Source organism: Electrona antarctica (assembly GCF_951216825.1).
Source record: "Electrona antarctica genome assembly, chromosome: 3".
Lineage (NCBI taxonomy): Eukaryota > Metazoa > Chordata > Actinopteri > Myctophiformes > Myctophidae > Electrona > Electrona antarctica.
Genome location: NC_136808.1, coordinates 21,038,964 through 21,055,120, shown reverse-complemented (window position 1 = coordinate 21,055,120; position 16,157 = coordinate 21,038,964). Strand labels below are relative to the sequence as shown.

General features: G+C 39.6%; 1 protein-coding gene across 1 annotated transcript in view; it reads right to left on the bottom strand.

The window, feature by feature from the left end:
- Window positions 1-4,434: 4,434 nt before the first annotated feature.
- LOC306919691 (uncharacterized protein) overlaps window positions 4,435-16,157 on the bottom strand; it is a gene marked incomplete at both ends in the record, with an annotated part of 34,153 nt that continues 22,430 nt past the window's right edge. Inside the window, 7 exons of the mRNA XM_079496245.1 lie at window positions 4,435-4,556; window positions 6,856-6,946; window positions 9,609-9,758; window positions 10,214-10,422; window positions 10,605-10,618; window positions 11,131-11,183; window positions 11,639-11,847. Coding sequence (XP_079352371.1) covers window positions 4,435-4,556; window positions 6,856-6,946; window positions 9,609-9,758; window positions 10,214-10,422; window positions 10,605-10,618; window positions 11,131-11,183; window positions 11,639-11,847 — 848 coding nt within the window. The remainder of the gene's footprint in view (window positions 4,557-6,855; window positions 6,947-9,608; window positions 9,759-10,213; window positions 10,423-10,604; window positions 10,619-11,130; window positions 11,184-11,638; window positions 11,848-16,157) is intronic.

Below are 16,157 nucleotides of genomic sequence, written 5' to 3'. Positions count from 1 at the left end.
CGGTCGCATTCTGTCAGGCTGAGGCTGACTGTCTAGCAGCAGGGTTGCCAGATTCTGAGAGAAGCAAGCAACCATGTCTATGAAAACAATCACAAAAATTAAGTATGTGTGTGTGTGTGTGTGTGTGTGTGTGTGTGTGTGTGTGTGTGTGTGTGTGTGTGTGTGTGTGTGTGTGTGTGTGTGTGTGTGTGTGTGTGTGTGTGTGTGTATAATATTATATATATATATATATATATATATATATATAGCTCCCATCTGGGAACTCTCAGGCAGAGCCGATGCACACAGTCAAGGCATACACAGTCCTGCCTTGATCCCGCCTCTAGCTGCCGCTGATTGGCCAGGCCGTTTGGTGGCCGGTGCATCGACTCTGCCTGAGAGTTCCCAGATGGGAGCAGGAGGTGGGGAACCCTGTGTACTCTCTGCTGCCCCATCTGGCGGAGTCAGGTTACCCTAGGGTCCCTGATCGGTTATTCCACTCTCCATAGGACGCAGATTTACATACTCTCTGTTCACGGAGACCTGCGCCGTCGCTTGAGTGTTGGTGAGATGTTTCAAAGATGCATAACACATGCAGCTATAGGAGACAACGGAAACGTGTGCGAAAGAGCACTAATCGGAGTTGCCGTTAATAATTTTTTTTGGTTTTGGCTTCATTCTCTCGCGGTCGGCCAATCAGAGGCAGTAACAAGGACGTGCAGCTAGCCAGTCTCGGTGCGGGAGGCGGTACAATGGGATTCAAGTCAATAAGGAAGTCAAGGAAGAGAGAGGAGAGAGAAGTTCAGCGACGGAACATTTAAAAAAAAAGATTAAAAATACTTAACGGCAACTCCGATTAGCGCTCTTTCGCACACGTTTCCGTTGTTTCCTATAGCTGTGTTATGCATCTTTGAAACATCTCACCAACACTCAAGCGACTGCGCAGGTCTCCGTGAACAAAGAGTGTGTAAATCTGCGTCCTATGGAGAGTGGAATAACCGATCAGGGACCCTAGGGTACCGCCATACAAAATTCAGAAAAGGTAACCTGGGGTACCAAAAGGGGCTACTTGTTGACCTGCTGTTCATATTTACATGGCAACCCTGCTGGCTAGCTGAGACATGCGCAGTTATTTAGAAAACTGGTCTAGGAAGGTTGGGGGCGAGGCAGGGCACTATGATTATTTATCATGCTACATGAGTTATTAACAAGCGGTGGACAAATGTATACAGGCTATGAAATTACCCACGAAAATACTTACTACGGCATAAATGGTTAATTCATAATGTATTTGGGCGAGAAGCGACCTCGCCCGCCCCTGCACGCCTGTGTGACAGCAGACTGCTGGGCGAGTGCTGGCGCATTAGAATGGGGGGTCAGATCAACACATCCGCCTGGGTGACAGCAGACTGCTGGGCGAGTGCTGGTGCTTTGGCATGGGGGGTCAGATCAACATATAGAATGAATTCTGTACTGGCCATATGGAGTGTGTCTTGAGTGTACAGGGTTTGATGAGGTCAGATCAACATATGGAATGTCAGAACAGGTCAGCTCCATATATGGAGATCTAAGGGTGGCAGCGGGGGTAGTATATTCAGCGTACAGGGTTTGATGAGGGCTCAGGTAGGGTCAGGCCTTAATTTTCAGGCCTGTTGAGAACTCTAGTTTTCGCCGGCTGCCGGGCGTGGCTGCAGCCGCTGCACTAATAACTTTGGAGCCTAATAGTACAGGAAATCTATGGAAAATACAGGATCAACCTCTAACTAATTGCAAAAAAACAGAACTCAGCTGATTTTGCATCTTCAATATATCCTGAATAACAGAAAGAAAGTTGCCTGGAATTGTCTGAGGGGAAAGTGTTGAAAATAGCCTGTACAGTGTGGCCACCATTGACATCCTATTATAAGGTAATATTCTCTAAATGTCCTTATGCTTTAAGTAGCATGTGACATATCAAACTAGGGGGTTTTCATGATGCTGAATCCATTCCAAGCATTAGTTTTGCATAAAAACACTCATTGGGCTAAATTTGGCCATAGCAACTTGCCCAAATGTGCTGACCTCATTACATTTTGGCAAGTTGCTATGGCCAAATTTAGCCCAAGTTTTTATGCAAAACTAATGCTTGGAATGGCTTCAGCATCATGACAACAACCTAGTTTGATATGTCACATGCTACTTAAAGCATAAGGAAATTTAGAAAATATTGCCTTATAATAGGATGTCAATGGTGGCCATACTGTACAGGCCATTTTCAACACTTCCCCTCAGACAATTCCAGGCAACTTTCTTTCTGTTATTCAGGATATATTGAAGATGCAAAATCAGTTGAGTTTGGTTTTTTTGCAATTAGTTAGAGGTCAAATTACATTATTACTGGACTATAAGGGCCGATTCATACTCCTATTTTTACCGCTGTTTCGGCGCTGTAGTGCCGAAATGATTTCGGCTCGTCAGAAATGTTCTGTAGCACCGAAGAGCCGACTTTAGGACGGTAACCCCCCCCCCCCCCCCCCCCCCCCTTTGTTGATTGACAACTGCTAAATTGATTCCAGTTTACTATAATAATAATATAATAATTTCTCAAGGCTGAACCCATGTAACTGCTAAACGGATTTGTTGCCACTGCATAAATTCATATGAATTAGCAGTGCTCTGGATAAGGGATTCTCAAACTTTATCAAGGACCACCAAATTAATATGTATTTGGCTGCGGACACTCACCTGAAAATATTTTGTGCCAGGGGCAAGATTTACAAGATTTGTAAATGTTTCAGAAATGTTTTCAGAATATCTTTGAAAATAGCAGATCTACACAAGCGTGTAGATCAGCCATTTTCAAATATCCAATGCATATAGGGTTCAAGGACAAGATTGTACTTTATTGTTAGATCTTGTGTACAGGTACATAGAGTAAAACTTATTTTTTGGCTAACTCATTTTGATGTAAATATTATTAACTCATTTTGCTGGGGACCCCTGAAACACCCAAAATGTTGCCTGTTACCCCACTTTGAGAACAGTGGTTCTCAAAGTGGGGTCCGGGACCCTACTTTGAGAACCACTGTTCCAGCAGGGCAATAGTAGGCTACCTTGTTTAAATGTCACCGGTGAACAAATTAATCTGCATATCATAAATTACAATGTCATTAATTACAATACTGTAGGCCTAAAACATTTTTAAAATGCTTATATGTAGGCTATTGTTCTACAAGTAGGCTGAAATTGAATTGTATTTTTTTCACTTTTTAAAGATGGAGTGCCATGATTTTTTTCCACCCTAAAACATGATCATCAGGTCTTATTGTTATATAAGGAGGAAGAAGTTTTTCAAAAAAGTGTACAGTATTTGTTAAAATGTCGTTTTTATGTGGACACCCCCACCAGTTCATTAAGTATGCCTGGTTTGCCTGGTGGGTGGTGATGGGTGGTGATCCACCTGAACTTAAGATGCACCCATAGCTGTAGTTGTATGATAAAGGGGGAGCACGGTTAGGGGAGGGGCTGATAATGTGATGTCACTATATTACTGTTTTTTTTCATTGGCACGTTTGACTGTCAAGGGTTCAGCCCCCAGGAAGAAACCCTAAATACAAAGAGAATACATCATTGCACAAATACAAAAAATACAAAAATTCTTTAAGATTCAACTTAATCTTAAATTTAAATGAATACATTTGGGAATAGATGGGCTATTATGAGACTTGATCTTATTGGAATGTACTGTATATAATCAAATGTAAAATGTTTTTTTTCCTTTTTTTCTTTATTGAATTATGTACAGTATGGTGATCAGTGGTGGACTGAGTACTCAACTCCAGTATCCAGTCAAAGTATGGATTACTCCTGGTCAAATATTACTGAACTACATGTGAAAGTTGTTCTGTCAAATTTTGTTTAAGTACTGGAGTATTTACTTTTAAAAAACATTATTCAAAAGTATATCATTCCGAAAAAGTACTACTTTTCAAAGTACATTTTCTTTCTTGTACATTTCTATATATTAACATTTTAATTTCCAAAACACTTTCCGGAAATGTTCTAAAGAATACAAATTATTGTGAAAATAGCTAATTTCCACAATATTTTAGGGCTAAAATATACAATGCAATCAGAACATACATGCAAATATACAACAAATCCCTTTGAACGGGGATCGTGTCAATGTGCACACTGCCTTTAGGTAAAGACTTTAGCAACCGAAATAACGTCACAGCCAGCACACAACACCAACTGAAGCTGTGGAAAGTGCACGGTGCCAAAACGCACCACAAGGGGGCAGCATTTAGGCTCAGTCAAACCCTCTGAAACCTAATCTGAGTTCCCAGACCAAGCTCTCGCATAAAAAGAGGAACTGAAACCCAATTGAAGTCATGCTGCTTACATAAGACAACAGTTGTTGTCAGCGGCAGATCAAAGCTCATGGGCGGTGGACCCAGCCAGCCAGGGCCAGGGTCACGGGACCTTGCCACAGTTATGAATGAACCAGCCTGGTGCGTTGACGTCCAGCTTCAGCATGTCCATCACCCACTCATCCTTCTGTGCACCCTCCAGAAACTCGTTCAGCGTTATCTGGCCTGTAGAGGGAGACATAAACAACAATTAAATCAGTTGATTAAACTTTCAATTCCAAGGACCCGTACTGTGAGAATGTACATGGAACATATGGACCTGGTCCATTGATTGATTGATTGATTGATTGATTGATTGATTGATTGATTGATTGATTGATTGATTATTTTATAACGATTTTAGAATGATATGCTAAAAGGATAACAAAAAAGCTCTAGGAACGGGGTTTGTTTCCATTGTGGTCCTGTCGTGCATTCCATTTGGTTCCATTTGCACTCTCAGAGTTACAGACCTGTAAGGGTCCATTTGGTTCCATTTGCACTCTCAGAGTTACAGACCTGTAAGGGTCCATTTGGTTCCATTTGTACACTCTTATACCTGTAAGGGAAAACGCCTTGAGCACCTTTCAAATCTGTCATATATTTTTAACTAAGTGTAAACTGGCTGCAAAATAAGTTTGCTCTTTGAACTTCCATAATCCTTGTTTATCAAAAGTACCCATGTGGCCTGTTTGCATTCCGAATAACTTTAAAATGTGGCTGGGTATGTTTATATATAACAGTAATTATAAAACAGATTAGTGCCTAATTTGAGGGAGGATGAGCTGGATTTAAAGACTGTAATCTTTAAGTAGCCTACTTGATCTGTTTAAAAGTGTTTTATAACCTGCATGGATAACCACTGCCCCCTCCTGGTGAATGCAGTACCCTGCAACATGTCAAATCAACCATCATTTTGATCAACAATTAAAACTGTTGTTTTGTTGAAAGAACGACTATGATCAAATCAGCCGTCATCATTTTGATCAACAATTAAAACCGTTGTTTTGTTGAAAGAACGACTATATGATCAAATCAGCCGTCATCATTTTGAGGGATAACCAGTAACCTCATGAACAGATCATTATTTCGTCAATGAGCAGGTTTTGTCCATATTTGCCAGCCAGGGAATCACCAGAATATACTTATTTATATCCATAAAAAAAACATTTTTCCCTGTACATTTCACACAGATTTCATTTCTTTGCTAAATATTTACTGAATCGATTTTAAATCATTGAATTATATCGTATCGCCATGAACGAACCAATATTGTCCATGTATCATATCGTATGCATATTGGATTCGTAAAAATGTTAATTAATTAATTAAATTAATACATTTGTATTATTATTTAATAATCTAAACTATTCAACACTCGACACTTTAAGGTGAGACATGGTAGGTGAAATCATGATTTTTATTTTTATTTATTTTTGCTATTTTGCTTCCTAAACATGTTTTCTTTCAAACTAAAGCAAAATAAACATTCAAAACACAGATTTAGATGTTTATTTTAGTAGTTTATTTTAGCCAATGACAGCTCGTTTTGCTGGGTGAAAATCCACCCTCTCAATTTTCATGATTGGTTGTTGGTACAAAGGAAGTGACCATATTTGGATCAAACCAGTCAGCTCGAGGTCCAGACCTTTCCAATGATTTATGGCATTATATGTTGTTGCCAAGGTTTGGATGAGATATTTTGTCTCAAAATAGTGGCTTCAAATAAAACGTTTTGGAATTTTACAATACAATTCTTTAAAGGCCGTTTACTCAAAATGAGTTTTCCTCATACCTGGGACATAATCTCCACTTCAGTTGCACTCACATACACCACACTTTCCAGTCTTATTCATAACTATATTCTGCAGATATTTACAGATGGGTTTGTTGATATATCATTCACAGCCTGATTTACATCACATTTTATACCTAAAAACATGCCGAAAATTGGGTTTTTTTATGCCTGTTGACACTATTTTCTGATTTGTGGAGTCATAATTAGAGATATCTAAAATCCCTTCTATAATTTTCTTTGTCTCTAATATGTCAACAGAATGAAACAATAATTTTGAACCTGGCTTTATCCGATCTTCAGATTTATCGTCTCGAAATGTATGCAAATTAGCGCATATAACGCCTAATTTGCATATTTAAACATATAATTTCAGAAAACTTGTAATACAAAAAATCTTAGTTTTAATATAAGTAATCAACTGGAGAAGTTTCATTGTGATAGCTATTAGTTAACTTTTTTCCCTATTCACCTACCATGTCTCGCCTTAAAGAATTTCCAAGCGCGCTATACGAAGTGAGCTTGCACATCTGCTGCTTTTGAGAACCACTGTTCTAAACCACTGTTCTACATCCTAAGAGTTCTCTGAAATGTCATATATCGTATATAATATACTGTATACCTGTCGTTAAAATCTAAAATGACACAGATGCTTTCCCAGTATACTTGTTTGTCCTGTAGCCTACTCACCATCCTGATTCTCATCGACCAACTCAAAGATTCTGTCACAGATGTCTTTGGGTCTCATGTCGGTGCGCCGGGCCTTGATTTTGTAAATTATCTGTTGGGTGACAGAAGTTTCAACTGTATTGATCTCATAAACATCTTTATTTATGAGAGGATATTCAACCGTATTGATAACATCTTAATTGAATAGAGAATATGCACGTGACATCACCATCATACCCGGAAGTTATGCAGGAACACTGACTGAGGCTCTTTTTCCACCGGTTGGGAACCGGTTCAGTTCAGAATCAGTTTTTAGTCCATGAGCCAGGCCTCCAAAATTGGAACGTTAATTGAATTGAGTGGGAAAAAACATACCTATATTAAATTGTTTATAGGATCAATATAACTAAATTAATATCTTTAGCTTTTTCATATTTACTGTATCACACATTTTGTAATTTTCACCTGTAGGCCGTGAATAGGTACAAATTGTATTCATATAGTTATTGTAACCAGATATCACCATGAAACTTTCCCAGTTGATTACTTAGGCCTACACAAAGACAATGATTTATTTTATTACACATTTTCTGAAATTGTACATTTAAATATGCAAAGTATGCATTATGTAGGAGAATATGCAAAGAAATAGAAAATATGAAAAAGCTACTATACCGTGGAAGGGTTATCATATTCATTTACTTATATTGACAATTTAATATAGGTATGATTTTTTTCCCACTCAATTCATAATTAACCGGTTCTGAACTGAACCTGTTCCCAACCAGTAGAAAAGGGGTCTGTGTGGCAAAAAGTTGCTTTCTGGCCTTGACAGTCTACATCCAAACAAGTCCCCATGCAGCCAAAAACGTTGAGAACCCCTGCATTAAACAACGTTAAAGACGTTAAACTCCCTTTGCCAGTGCACTCGATTTGCCCCTCACTTTATGCATGTGCATACCCTCTATTGATATTTGTTATATTGATTAGCCTACATCTTTATTTATGAGAGGATTATTCAACTGTATTGATTACACATTTATTTATGGGGGTATTCACTGAAATTCAGAAAACATGCTCTTCATTAGCCTGGTAAACCATCCCTGTCGCACATGATAATTCACATTATCATGTGTTTTCTGCAGACCGATCTGTCCCCAAGCGCTGGGTGGGCTTTTTACAGAAACTGAAAAGGGCTGATGCTGATCTCAGACGCTGATTCTCTGATACACTTCCACTTTTTGTTTTCTGTAAAACATCCACCCAGCGCTGGGGCCAGACCACTCTGCAGAAGACACAAAATAATGCACATAATAACACTTATATTTAATATAATATAATAATATATTAATACATACAAATAATAACATGATAATCAAGTCAATTCACGTGACCAGGTTGATTTGACAGGCGAGCTCTTTAAAACTAAAGGCAGTATGTGAAGGATAACCTTCAAACAATGGGGGGAAAAATCTATCAAAAAAATGTATACAGACCCCTGGTCTGCATTCATTCTTTTGCATCATTTCCATGTATTTCCCATGGTTTGTATGGTGTCACTGGCAATCATTCCTGTCACTGGCAATCATTCCCGATAACTTCTTGAATGTTATCGCTTTTTTACTATTTTGAAAATAATTTTAAAATAGTTCAACTAGCCGATCTACATCTGCACATTGCGAGCTTGTAGATCAGCTATTTGAACTATTTTAAAAGGTTTTTTAAAATAGTAAAAAAGGGCAAATAAGTTTAGGGGTAAGATATAGCCCATAATGTCTAACCTCATGCACATCCCTGCTGCTTTGTGGAACTACCGAAGTGCTACCACAGATGTGTTTAACCTCATGCACCTTATGTACAGTATAACCAGACTAGAGTAGTATAAAAGAGAGTAATGACACTCCCGTTGACTCTCATTGTAACAATGGAATGAGGAAGCGCTAATTCTATCTCAATGGAATAGTTCCAGCCATAGGAGCAATGTTTGGAACTATCGCCCTATAGGCACCCGCTTTGCGGCGAGATCAAAGCGTGTCACCACTCTCTTACTACATTACTCTGAGTATAACCTTGCATGTATACTGTCCATTATGTTTAACCTCAGCCTACATACTGCTGCTATGTGGACCCACACACACACACACACACACACACACACACACACACACACACACACACACACACACACGCACGCACACACACACACACACACACACACACACACACACACACACACACGCACGCACGCACGCACGCACACACACACACACACACACACACACACACACACACACACACACACACACACACACACACACACACACACTCACACGCACACACACACACACACACACACACACACACACACACACACACACACACACACACACACACACACAGAGGAATTGGGGAATTAGTTATACGGTAGTAAGTCAACGGCTTAGTTCTCACCTTATCCAATGACCCACAGCCTTAATCCTTCACCTCCCGCACTAATATTTAACCTACTTTAACCTGCTTTTACCCATGAAGACCATGCAGAGACCCATTCTAAAAACAGTTAAAAATGCTAAATATCAAACCTTTTAATTCTCAAACCTTTTCATTTCAAGGACCCCCAAAATGATATGTATTTGGCTGCCGTAGGCTTTCCAGGTCTTAATAATACAGCCTATTTAGCTGGACAGAAAGTGTGTTATGAAACCCTAGAATAAAATACACGTATAGGCCTATAAAAATCTATAACATATTGAAGTGTGAAGTGCTATCCTTACCCGTATGAGATGGTACACTTCGTGCTTGTCCAGCTTGCCGTTGCCATCCTTGTCGTATATTTTGAAGGACCACTTCAGCCGGTCTTCAAGATTGCCCCGCAGGACCAGGTGAAGAGCAGCCGTGTACTCCATGAAGTCCAATGTGTTGTCCTGGAATTAAATGTTAAGGTGGGTGTTTTCGTTAAAACAAAGTTAAAGCACCATCATTGCTATACTATTATAGGGTGTTTGTGGACTTTATTCAGTGACAGGCATCTCCCCATCTCTCCAGCTCTTTAATAAACAGCAAACACATTTCCAGGTGGGTTGCCAAGAGAAAGTAGGCTATACCTATTTGGTGTTTTATTGTCTGATAATGTCTTTGTGTCACCACTTCCAAATGCACTTGTTTATCTGCGTGTTCTTTCTCCTGGTTGGTAATGGTATCCCAACCTAATTTTCTTGTCTTTATTCACTCTATCAATGATTTCTATCAGAAATGTGAGCTATTTAACACTTAGTTAATAACATAATATTACCAGACTTTAATTTAAATAACAATTCACGTACAGAATTGCATTGAAGTAGCATTGACTGCAAGTAAAGTAACATTGACTGCAACCTACCTGGTTTGTGTCAAAGGAACGGAATATGGTCTCCAGGTAGAGGGACTCCTCCTCACAGGTGTTCGATCCCACCCCAAATATCCTCTTGAACTCGTGTAGATGTAACCTGCCGCTGGGACAGGTCTTCATGAAGGAGATGCACAGATCCTGAATCTGTGCCAAATCCACCACCTCATCGCTATAGTGGCTTTCCTCCTGTCCCATGGCTGCTGTTTAAAGTTGATTAAAAAAAAGAAAGAAAAAAGGTGGTGTGGTAAAAATGGGAATTGTTGAATTGATAAACCGATAAAGGTTTTTGGCTACATGTGTGCAGGGCTACCTCACTGAAGCATCCGCTCACACAGTCCCATCAAACTCAACTGAAGGGATTAGCGTTTGCATCACATCGGACCCCACTGAGCCGTCCTGGTGGACAGAGTGGATATTGCAGTTTAGGAAAAGGTCACTAATCTGATTAGCATAATGACTTGATCATACAGTCCAATTCGTCAGTTCAGTCACCAGAGCAGATAGGGCCAGGGGATACCAGAGACAACCAACGCTTATGAAAGAGAGAAACTTTTGCAATTCAATGTCAATGTGGTTTTATTTTTATTTAATTTTTTGGTCAGCACGTGTAACATTCAGATTCAGTTTTGATAGTCAGGTCAAGTGGGCCCCCAAATAATTGGAAAAACAAGATGAACATAAAAAAGAAATAAGTCATGTATTGGGACAAGCAATCTCCATGTTTTTTTTTTAAATTTTAATCCCCCCCCCCCCCCCCCCCCCCCCGCCACACACACATTCACACACACGCGCACACACACACACACACACACACACACACACACACACACACACACACACACACACACACACACACACACACACACACACACACACACACACACACACACACACACACACACACAAACCGCAGGACCAGGTGAAGAGCAGCCGTGTACTCCATGAAGTCCAATGTGTTGTCCTGGAATTAAATGTTAAGGTGGGTGTTTTCGTTAAAACAAAGTTAAAGCACCATCATTGCTATACTATTATAGGGTGTTTGTGGACTTTATTCAGTGACAGGCATCTCCCCATCTCTCCAGCTCTTTAATAAACAGCAAACACATTTCCAGGTGGGTTGCCAAGAGAAAGTAGGCTATACCTATTTGGTGTTTTATTGTCTGATAATGTCTTTGTGTCACCACTTCCAAATGCACTTGTTTATCTGCGTGTTCTTTCTCCTGGTTGGTAATGGTATCCCAACCTAATTTTCTTGTCTTTATTCACTCTATCAATGATTTCTATCAGAAATGTGAGCTATTTAACACTTAGTTAATAACATAATATTACCAGACTTTAATTTAAATAACAATTCACGTACAGAATTGCATTGAAGTAGCATTGACTGCAAGTAAAGTAACATTGACTGCAACCTACCTGGTTTGTGTCAAAGGAACGGAATATGGTCTCCAGGTAGAGGGACTCCTCCTCACAGGTGTTCGATCCCACCCCAAATATCCTCTTGAACTCGTGTAGATGTAACCTGCCGCTGGGACAGGTCTTCATGAAGGAGATGCACAGATCCTGAATCTGTGCCAAATCCACCACCTCATCGCTATAGTGGCTTTCCTCCTGTCCCATGGCTGCTGTTTAAAGTTGATTAAAAAAAAGAAAGAAAAAAGGTGGTGTGGTAAAAATGGGAATTGTTGAATTGATAAACCGATAAAGGTTTTTGGCTACATGTGTGCAGGGCTACCTCACTGAAGCATCCGCTCACACAGTCCCATCAAACTCAACTGAAGGGATTAGCGTTTGCATCACATCGGACCCCACTGAGCCGTCCTGGTGGACAGAGTGGATATTGCAGTTTAGGAAAAGGTCACTAATCTGATTAGCATAATGACTTGATCATACAGTCCAATTCGTCAGTTCAGTCACCAGAGCAGATAGGGCCAGGGGATACCAGAGACAACCAACGCTTATGAAAGAGAGAAACTTTTGCAATTCAATGTCAATGTGGTTTTATTTTTATTTTATTTTTTGGTCAGCACGTGTAACATTCAGATTCAGTTTTGATAGTCAGGTCAAGTGGGCCCCCAAATAATTGGAAAAACAAGATGAACATAAAAAAGAAATAAGTCATGTATTGGGACAAGCAATCTCCATGTTTTTTTTAAATTTTTTAATCCCCCCCCCCCCCCCCCCCCCCGCCACACACACATTCACACACACGCGACACACACACACACACACACACACACACACACACACACACACACACACACACACACACACACACACACACACACACACACACACACACACACACACACACAAACCTTGGAGCCCTAGTAAATCTGTCCCACTTTCCCCACCCAGTCCGATGCCTCCTTTTTTTTGCAAAATCGTGGGATAAAAAAAAAATATATTATATATAATTTTTGTGTAGAGTGTTGGAGTTTGGAAGCGCTCGTTGGAAATCACTCAACCGTCCTGCGTACCACCTGTTTCTAAATGTCACATAATGCAGGAGGCAGCAAAATGTTGTGTTATTGAAAACAAGCACTTCCAAACTCTGACACTTAGAAAAATAATCAAATGCAGGGCATTTCTTGACAGAAAGTAGCTCATAACGTTTCTGTGGTGGATTTTCATGAAACAAAAACTTTGCAGATAGAAAGAGGATAATTCAAGCTTATCATACAGCTGCAATGTTGGTGAGTTTAACATTGTTTAATGCAATCAGACAGGACTTTTCTGTTTGGATGAATGGGCTGTCAAGGCCAGAAAGTAGTTTTTTGCCACTCATCTGTCTATCTCAGTTTCACCAACAGACAGATTGAATCAACTAAAAACCCTTTGATCAGTCTACATTGACTGACTCACTGTGAAATCTGACCTTTGTGCTCTATGAAAGAGAGGGTATAGAGCGTCGCAGTCCCGTCTCCTACCCTGGACCAGGAAATGAAACCCAATGCATTATTCTCATAGACATTTCTTAAAGTATTTATTTAAAGGCGGTTACGCCGTGGACAAAGCCAACTCGAGTCGTGACAACTCATGACAACACAAACAATATTTTGGACCAAACAAATAATTACAAAGAAGAAAAACAACAAAAAAAGTGTTGTAACCTGCCGTTTTTTTCTTCTTTCTAATTATTTGTTTGGTCCAAAATATTGTTTGTGTTGTCATGAGTTGTCACGACTCGAGTTGGCTTTGTCCGCGGCGTAACCGTCTTTAAATAAATACTTTAAGAAATGTCTATGAGAATAATGCATTGGGTTTCATTTCCTGGTCCAGGGTAGGAGGCGGGACTGCGACGCTCTATTGTGCATGTACAAAAATGTCCTACTGTCTGTCCCTCCATAAAAAATATAAAATAAAGGCGAAAGTCACAAAAAAACATTTAGAAAATACAATTTGTGGCTTACTATGTTGCAACATAAGACTCTCTGGGCGGGGGGGGGGGGGGGGGGGGGGAGTGAATGCAAAAACATTGAAATACTGCTGTTAACTTTCAAAAGTATAAAGCTAACGTCTCCCATATGGATGTATATTGTATAACTATCTCTGACAGAAAATGTCATAGTTTTATATAATTTTATAGTTTCACAAGATAGTATTACCATTAAGTGTTAATGTAACACTTTATTTAATTCCTATTTATATCCAATATTTATTTGTAAATACATTGTTTTATTTTTAGAGAGAGAGAGGGAGAGAGAGAGAGAGAGAGAGAGAGAGAGAGAGCCCATTGATCAAGCTGATTGTTGTCAGATATAGCCTAAATGTAAATCACCAAATTAGCTGAAACGGTTCTTGATCAGGCTGTAGGCCTATATCAAAGAACTGTATGCTAATGAAGTTCACCAGCACATAAATAGCACATCATGAACCTCAGTTCATACATTGAGGCTTGAGGACTTGACCGAATTGGATGAGCCATCATAATCACTGCAAAAATTACTTTTGAGAATCCGTTTCTTCTACTCCACAGCTGTTGTCAAGTAAGTAAGAGGGCTTGTGCTTTCCTTTTTGTCATTTAAGTGAATTGTTTTAAATTTAGATGTTGTTCTTCAAGCTCACAAATCCCTGTGATGTGACACATTGTGAGCTTGTAGATCTGCACATTTTGAAAGATTTTTTACCAATTGAGAAAACCATTGAAATTTGAAAAATGCAAAATGATAACTTTTACTTATTATGATGCCAATACTTTTGTACTTTTACCCAATATTTAATATTTCAACATATTGCTATACCTACTCATTGGTAACTGCAGGTAAGTGATATATTGTTTGGTTAAAAGATTAAAGCACTATATTATATAGTCATTGCTATGGGAGTTTGTTCAGTAACAGGAGTCTCCCTGTCTCTCCAGTTCTTTAATTATTGATAAACAGAACATTCATACAGTAGGTGGAAAAATGTCAGACAATCAGCAAAGTAGCCATTCATCAGATATTTTTTATTGTATTCCAGTTCCAATTTTGTCTGCTCATTTATTTTGTGCATGTCACACCAAATTAAATCTGTATAGGCCTACTGTCCGAGTTCTCTATCAATGATATAAAATTGGTATCCTTCCCAGAAAATGCAGTTTCTGTTTGATAAAGATCTGGATAGACATGGAGACTGCTACTGAACAAACACTCTAGACTTATATAACACTTATTTTAAGCAAAGACAATAACTTACCCTGGCCTATACCTAACCGGAGTACTTCCACTGAAATCACACAGGCTACGTCTCTCTGTCTGTATAGTGCAACAGTGTTTATCTTGTTTCTGCATGGCTCCAACTTCTGTGTGCGTGTGTGTGTGTGTGTGTGTGTGTGTGTGTGTGTGTGTTGTGTGTGTGTGTGTGTGTGTGTGTGTGTGTGTGTGTGTGTGTGTGTGTGTGTGTGTGTGTGTGTGTGTGTGTGTGTGTGTGTGTGTGTGTGCGTGCGTGCGTGTGTGTTTTTGTCACATTCCTACTGTAAGTCAATAATGACCAGCAGTGGTTCCCTATGGGGACACAAAGGAGGCTTAATAAAATGATTGTAATTTAATGAAAGCTATCAAACAAACCAAGACAAATCACATGGGTTTAAATTTGTAATGTAATTTTATGAAAATATTGTACTTTTAAGTCAAATGTTACCTGGTAGTTAATGTGCTGTTCCACTGATATTATTGTAAGTTATAATACTTCACAAACCTTGTCACAAGTTATTATGCATAATTATAAACATGTATAACAAGTGTAACAATGACTTTGAAGTGCATTGTAACAATATAAATGTGGTTTAACGCATTGTAGGGGTGCAGTACTTAGTTCAGACAGTTTTTGGTTTAGACTGGTATCTATTTATTTATTCATTTTATTAGTTTTTTGGATGTTTGATCCATGTCTTAATGCTCTCTCTCTCTCTCTCTCTCTCTCTCTCTCTCTCCAGCTAACAATGTCGGCTCGAAACCCCAAATCGTCCCCGGCACAGATCCCTGCAGATGTAAATGTGATTGATGTAAAGAGTTTGGGAGGGGACTGGAAGGAGATCGGTGCAGGTGGATTTGGTAAAGTCTACAAGGCCAGACATCATCAGTGGGGATGGAACGTGGCCATTAAGTTATTAGGGACTGATGACGGGTGAGTTGCTGAGTGCTGCTGATAATTTATAGGAAAATGTCAACGGCTGATAATGTGGAAGGGTTACACAGAGAGAGAGAGAGAGAGAGAGAGAGAGAGAGAGAGAGAGAGAGAGGGAGATGTCTCATCATGTATCATCTTCATTCTTCAGTTCGTTCTCAGATGAGCTCATGGTTCATGAGGCTGAGCTGATGCGACGTGCAGCGAACCCCTATGTCATGAAGGTCCTGGGCTTGTTCAAGGGCGTTAAACCCGATGGCAGCTTCGTGGAGGTGGGCATGGTCATGGAGCTGATGGAGAATGGATCCCTTGCCTCCTTGCAGGT